This window comes from Camelina sativa, chromosome 19 (genome assembly GCF_000633955.1).
Source record: "Camelina sativa cultivar DH55 chromosome 19, Cs, whole genome shotgun sequence".
Lineage (NCBI taxonomy): Eukaryota > Viridiplantae > Streptophyta > Magnoliopsida > Brassicales > Brassicaceae > Camelina > Camelina sativa.
In genome coordinates, this window is record NC_025703.1 from 16,966,643 (window position 1) to 16,973,620 (window position 6,978).

At 40.4% G+C, this 6,978-nt stretch overlaps 3 protein-coding genes across 3 annotated transcripts in view; 2 read left to right on the top strand and 1 right to left on the bottom strand.

Moving 5' to 3' along the window:
- Positions 1–662, top strand: part of LOC104766560 (aconitate hydratase 2, mitochondrial) — an 8,985-nt gene extending 8,323 nt beyond the window's left edge. The window contains exon 20 of the mRNA XM_010490472.2: positions 342–662. Coding sequence (XP_010488774.1) covers positions 342–410 — 69 coding nt within the window. The 3' untranslated portion in view covers positions 411–662. The remainder of the gene's footprint in view (positions 1–341) is intronic.
- LOC104766561 (probable proteasome inhibitor) lies at positions 1,308–2,324 on the top strand. The gene is made up of 3 exons (XM_010490474.2): positions 1,308–1,559; positions 1,655–1,838; positions 1,925–2,324. The coding sequence occupies exons 1-3, from the start codon at positions 1,382–1,384 to the stop codon at positions 2,307–2,309; spliced, it is 747 nt and encodes a 248-aa protein (XP_010488776.1). The 5' UTR covers positions 1,308–1,381; the 3' UTR covers positions 2,310–2,324.
- LOC104767909 (glutamyl-tRNA(Gln) amidotransferase subunit B, chloroplastic/mitochondrial-like) overlaps positions 4,824–6,978 on the bottom strand; it is a 3,897-nt gene continuing 1,742 nt past the window's right edge. Inside the window, exons 2-8 of the mRNA XM_019240922.1 lie at positions 6,726–6,947; positions 6,488–6,628; positions 6,199–6,402; positions 5,848–6,045; positions 5,697–5,765; positions 5,212–5,328; positions 4,824–5,132 (exon numbers count right to left, since the gene is read on the bottom strand). Of these exons, the coding sequence (XP_019096467.1) occupies positions 5,052–5,132; positions 5,212–5,328; positions 5,697–5,765; positions 5,848–6,045; positions 6,199–6,402; positions 6,488–6,628; positions 6,726–6,947 (1,032 nt within the window). The 3' untranslated portion in view covers positions 4,824–5,051. The remainder of the gene's footprint in view (positions 5,133–5,211; positions 5,329–5,696; positions 5,766–5,847; positions 6,046–6,198; positions 6,403–6,487; positions 6,629–6,725; positions 6,948–6,978) is intronic.

Sequence of the window (6,978 nt, forward strand, 5' to 3'; positions counted from 1 at the left end):
TTGGGATTGGCAGGGTGTGAAAGCAGTGATTGCAAAGAGTTTTGAGAGAATTCACCGAAGCAACTTGGTGGGAATGGGAATCATTCCGTTGTGCTTTAAGTCTGGGGAAGATGCCGATACTCTTGGATTGACTGGTCACGAGCGCTACACAATCCATCTCCCAACCGACATCTCAGAAATTAGACCTGGCCAAGATGTTACTGTCACTACTGACAACGGAAAATCTTTCACTTGCACAGTCCGCTTCGACACTGAGGTAAATACTTCAATCTCCAAAAATGTGTAGTCGAGCAAAAAAGCATTACAATGTTAACTAATACTGGTAAACAAAATGTGCACAGGTGGAATTGGCTTACTTCAACCATGGAGGCATACTTCCATACGTCATCAGAAACTTGAGCAAGCAATAGTGAAGGAAACAACCCAATTTATGGAAGCATAAATAAAAGAGATTTTTTTTTTCTCTGTTGTCATTTTAAAAGGCAGATAATTCTGTCTAGGAGGGATTAGGTGAAAAGGTGAGTGGATCTCAAGCAATATGAGATTTCTTTTGTACGGTTTCAGTGGTTTACTACATGTTTGGGCTCTCCCATGTTTCGCAACTTGCAACCGCTGAATATTATTTGTTTTGGAAAGGAATAAAAAGCGGATCTCTTTAAATCTTCGAATTTAAGCGAAAAAAAAAAACCTAGTATATAGCACCGCAGTGTTTATATAAAATTCCCAATAGAGATATTAGAAAAGGAGTTCAAATCTCAAGTGTATGAAGAATACTAATGACTCTAGCTTGTTTTTTTTATCTATTGGCTCCTTCCTACTTGCTCCCTCTCGGATGAGGTGGTGCTTGAATATAAAGTTAACCATATCAAAGGGTGCGTAGTTATAATTTCAACTGATAAAATAGGACACTCTTTTTCCGTCATTTTGCCCTCTTCAACTTATCTTCGTTGTGGTTCTTTTTTGTTTTTGTTTTGGTTAGTGGATATATTTGTGGTAGAATAGAGAGATTTGTTGTAACTCCGGAAAACTAGCAAAAGAAAAGAAAAACGATGAAATTATTTTCTTTTGTTGATAATTATACCAACTAATTTTACCCTCTTTAACTTATCTTCGTTGTGATTATTTTTTTTTTGTTTGTTAGTGGATATTTTTGTGGTGAATAGAGATATATTGTAATTAATCCGGGAAATTAGTAAAAGAAAAGAAAAATGCAATAAAATACTTATCTTCTCGATAATTATACCAACTAATGAACTAATGTAACTCCTTTTTCTATTACCTTTACGCTCAGCTAGATACATTTTTGACATTACTACTTGGGAAACAATAAACTCTAAAGGGAGAACATCTGAACTTCACGAGAACTCTACAGACGGAATCAATGGCGACTCCTCATGCAGTGATGGGTGTGATCAGGTCAGTTATGCCTGGTTTTCGCAATAACTACGACAAAGTAGCTTTCGTAGTTCACGCTTCTTTCGTAATTTCCGGTTTCATCCTCACTGCCACCGGACGTCCTGCCTTCGTTCACGACGCTCTATCGTCACCAACCACTAAGAGTTAGTATTCATGATTTCGTTTTAGGGTTTTATTTTTGTATACAATTCGTTCTAGGGTTTTTAGGATTCTGATTTGTTCGATTCTCGATTTCTAGGTTTGGTTGGGATTGAAGGGTGGAACGAATTCGACCAGGAGTATGCGTTTGTTTATAAAAAACCGGTAAAGGGATCAAAGACTAAAGTGAGGAAAGCTCTGGTTAAGTGCTTGGTTATGAATGATAAAATTCTTGTTGTTGTCATAACTGAGGATGGAAATGAACCTGCTCATCTCCAAATAGAGTATGTCTTGCTTTCTCTTTACTTTTGCTTGAGTCTCAAGGTACTTAAAACTTTCCTCTTTTAATTTTTCTAAATTTATTTGACAGAGTTGGGAATTATACTGATGAGTCGAAAGAGGAGAGGGATTACGATGCACAGTTCAAGAATTTGAAGAAGTTAGTGAACGATTTGAAGAGTGAGATTCTGTTTAAGCTAAAACATGTTTCTTCTGCAACCAAGTCAAAATCAGCTAAGACAAATGAAGAAGAGCCTAGAGATCACGTCGGAATGCTTGATGATCCATTAGGTTCTACGAATGACACAACAATGTTTGGAGTTCCTCTTATGCTTGCTCAGCTAGCACCAAGTCACCTGCCGCCATATTTGATACAACCCCAAGCGGGTCAGGGTGTGGCGCCACTTCCTTATGTCCCACTCGTTCATCCAGATTACAATACATACTGGCCTCCTATGTATTTGGATTATTATTGAAGAAACAGAAGAATGTATGGGTGTAATTTCATTTCTTTGTCCTTTTCAGGAACTATTCAGTATTCATTAGCTGTTTTGTTTTTGGTTTTATTCCCCAACTGATTGTTCAAACATCTTTTTTAACTTTTGGTTTGATTTGCTTTTGAACTTCCTTTTGGTTTAACGTATTAATCAAAGCATGAGTTTAGGGAAAGTTTTATTGTTTATAGAAGTAATGTTTTAAAGCTCGGTTGGCTGGAAAAGCAACAAATGGTGTATAGGCCTATATCTTGTTGCAATGTAGGCAACTATACTTGCACTCATTCCCAAATCCTTGGACGCAAGGCAAATGAAAGATTATAGGCCTATATCTTGTTGCAATGTGCTATATAAGGTGATTTCCAAAGTTTTAGCTAATAGACTGAAGCGTGTGCTGCCCAAGTTTATCTCCAATAATCAGTCGGCGTTTGTTCAAGATAGGTTGCTGATTGAGAATGTGTTGTTGACAACAGAGTTGGTCAAAGACTACCACAAGGACTCTATCTCTAGTCGATGTGCAATCAAGATTGATATTTCCAAAGCTTTTGACTCGGTTCAGTGGTCGTTTCTCGCTAAAACCCTCTCTGCTATGCACTTTCCGCCACTATTTATTCACTGGTTGATGCTCTGTGTATCTACAGCTTCTTTTTCAGTACAAGTGAATGGGGAACTTGCAGGCTATTTTCGAAGCTCTAGAGGCCTCCGTCAGGGTTGCCCGTTATCGCCGTATTTGTTTGTCATCTGCATGGATGTCCTTTCAAAAATGCTTGATAAGGCGGCTGGAGAGCGGTTGATCGGTTACCATCCACGGTGTCGTCAGCTAGGTCTCACGCATTTGAGTTTTGCAGATGATCTTATGGTCCTAACGGACGGTAAGCTGCGTTCTATCACGTGCATTCTTGATGTTTTTGCGGAGTTTGCTAGGATGTCAGGGTTGAAGATCAGTATGGAGAAATCCACAATCTATTTGGCTGGGGAGTCAGTTATACCGGAGGCTCAAATCCCGTTTGACGTCGGTCGTCTGCCGGTTCGATATCTAGGCTTGCCGCTGGTCACAAAACAGCTAACACTTGCCGGCTGCTCTCCCTTGCTGGAACAGCTTCGCAAGCGGATAGGTTCGTGGACAGCACGTCATCTCTCTTATGCGGGACGGTTCAACTTGATATCCTCGGTGCTCTGGAGTGTTTGTAACTTTTGGCTAGGTGCTTACTGTCTACCTAAAAAATGTTTGGAGACTATTGGCTCCATGTGCTCGGGTTTCCTCTGGTCCGGGGTTGATTTGAATCCTAAGAAAGCTAAGGTGTCGTGGGAGGCAGTTTGTAAGCCGAAAGCTGAGGGGGGGGCTTGGTCTGAGATCTCTACGTGAAGCCAATACGGTGAGTTATTTGAAGTTAATCTGGCGTGTGGTCTCAAGAGGTAACTCTTTGTGGGTTCAGTGGGTTCATTCAAACTTACTCAAGCAGGCTTCTTTTTGGTCAGTGAAGGACACCACCAGTCTTGGCTCGTGGATATGGAAAAAGCTGCTTAAATACAGGGGTCTGGCTCGAGATTTTTGCAAAGTCGAAGTGGGAAATGGTGAGACCGTTTCTTTTTGGTATGATAGCTGGTCGAACATGGGATATCTTTTGGAGGCAGTGGGGGAGAGCGGGATTATCGACTTGGGAATATCTAGGCAAAGCAAATTAGCGGAAGCATGGGATCACCATCGTCGAAGACGGTATCGGGGGGATCAGCTCAATGAGGTTGAACAGATCCTGTACCAACTGAGGGAAGTCCGCTCATTAGGGGAGGATAAATTTCTATGGCGGGGTAAGAATGATGTTTTTCGATCCAAGTTTTCCAGATTGGATACATGGAACCATATTAGAACCACAGCGAGTACGGTAGCCTGGCATAAGGGGGTTTAGTTCACTCATTGTACACCAAAGTTCTCTTTCTGTGTGTGGCTTGCTGTCCAAGACCGTCTGTCCACTGGTGCTCGTATGATTATGTGGAATGGTGGGGCTGCGGGAATGTGTTCTTTCTGCAATTTGAGTTTAGAGACGCGTGACCATCTCTTCTTCTCATGTCCGTTTGTCTCGGATGTGTGGTCCAGTTTGGCGAAGAATCTACTCAAGACTGCTTTCTCAACGGATCGGTCTATTCTAATGGCTCACATTTCTCAATCTCAGTTGCCTCGATCAGAAGGGTTTCTCATTCGATATGTTCTCCAGGCTACGGTGTATTCAGTCTGGAGAGAACACAATGGGAGGAGGCATGGGGAGTCGCCAACTACTGCTGCGCATATAATTGACTGGGTGGACAGACAGGTTCGAGATCAGCTCCTGGCAATTAGGAGAATGGGGGATCACCGGTTTCAAACAGCTTTTCAGCTCTGGTTACAGTCACATCTCTAGCTTCTTTACAACCGTATTTACTTTCAAAGTTTGGGGTTTTTTCAAGTCTAAGTTCAGCTTAATTCTATTCTGAAACAGATGCATTAGTTGTAACAAAGTATTTTTTCTTTTGAATATAACTTAACATTAAATTCAAAAAAAAAAAAACAAATGGTGTATAGGACATGATGGTCTGCCTCTTAGACAACAATTTGATGGCAATGCAGTTCCAAATAAAATATTTGTACAGAACACTCTAGTTCAAGAGCATTATCCAACGGAGCACAAATCACTCTATACCATTTTCAAGAGCAATAACTCTGTCAAAGTGTCAGTGCTGAAGCTTCAATCAGTCTTTGGCATTGAGCTTCTCCAGGAGGATCTTGTTCAGTAAACCTGGGTTTGCCTTGCCTTTTGACATTTTCATAACCTGTAACAAAGCATCTAAGAGTTTGAACTGGTTCACAAGGTACAAGTTTTTTAAAAAATGCAGACGGTAACTGCCATACCTGGCCAGCAAAATAGCCTTGAAGCTTAGTTTTCCCACTGCGGTACTGCTCAAGCTGCTTCTGGTTCTCGGAGACCACCTTAATAACCATTTTCTCGATCTCTGCAGGATCGGTTATCTGCAGCGTGTGTCACACATAAGCAAAAATCATTCATGATCTCTTTAGAATATGTTAGCCGAGTCACTTCGGATTGCTAGTTTAATTAACTACCTAGCTATAGGAACATTTCTTAGCCATCCGCCTATCCCTAAGAACCATGAAGATATATACTGCTGACGTTCTTACGGACCTTATCAACTTACCCCATCTAGCAAATAGATTTTATGCAATGTCCCACTACATTACCTTTTTAGTCTAACATACATATTTCATAAAATATGATCTGAAAAATGAAGCTTCAAGATACCCATTTCTTCAATTAGAAAAATGTACTTCTCTGAATTTAACTCTTTTATAGAACATTTTGTGGTATAGCATGGACTTGCCTGAACCAAATCTTTCTCCTTTATCATTCCTTTGACGGTTCCACCTTTGGCCAATAGCTCAAACAGTATCTGCAAAAATAAAAAGATAAAGGAATAACTTGCATTGATCTAAACGAAAGATGATGGAATTTTAAACTGAATTGAAACTGGCCTCCTTTCCAATCTTTCCGCTAATGGTTCCATCTTTGATGGCAGCTATCAGCTCAGCCAACTCTTGGGTAGTGAGTTTCATATCATTGATAGAAAGTTTCTCATTTTTCAAGTAAGCAGCAATATCTCCCATTATCCAATTTGCTGCCAACTTCACTTCAGCGCCCTTACCGATGACTGCATCGAAATATTCTGCAACCTAAGAGCCATTCATTCAAACAACAGTTAACTTGTCAGCATTTTGTGAAGATAACATGAAACTAAAATATCAATATTTACTCTTTTGCTCTCAGCATTTTGTGAAGATAACATGAAACTAAAATATCATCAACATAGAGTAAGTAGGACTTACACTGACGTCATTAGCGAGGAAAAGCACATCTTGCATGCCTAGACCCATCGCCTCATACCTCCTGCGCTTTGCTTCAGGAAGTTCTGGTAAAGAAGCACGGATGCTATCAACGTATTCTTGTGTAAGGATAACTTCTGGAAGATCTGGTTCTGGAAAGTAGCGGTAATCAGCAAGCCCTTCTTTTTTCCTCATTGTTACCGTTTTCTGAACACCTACTCAAGTTAGTTTCTGATGGATATGAAAAAAGAGACAGATATGGATATTATTGCAACCAAATGAATCTTAGAACCTGAGCGCCTTCATCCCAAAGCCGAGTCTCGGTTACAATCTGGTCAGCTTTGCCTTGATCGTAGAGAAGTGCCTGTCTTGAAATTTCAAAGTCAATTGCTCTGCTCATTGCTGAAAATGCGTTCAAATTCTTTATCTCCACCTGTATCATCAGCCAGATGAAATGAAAATGCAATGAGTTGATCCATCCGTTTCACTGGTTTAACTAAGAAGAATCTACAAATGACAAAGAAAGAAACCTTGGTGCCAAACTCAGCTTGCCCAATGGGACGGATTGAGATATTGACATCACAGCGAAGAGAGCCTTCTTGCATATTCCCATTACTAACTCCCAAATACCTCGCAATCCGTTGCATTTCACAAGCGTATTCAGCAGCTTCTACACCACTCCTCATATCAGGTTCAGAAACAATCTCAAGTAAAGGAACCCCTGCTCTATTCAGATCTACCTGCACCACATAATAATACACCAAACCATAAGTAACACAAACA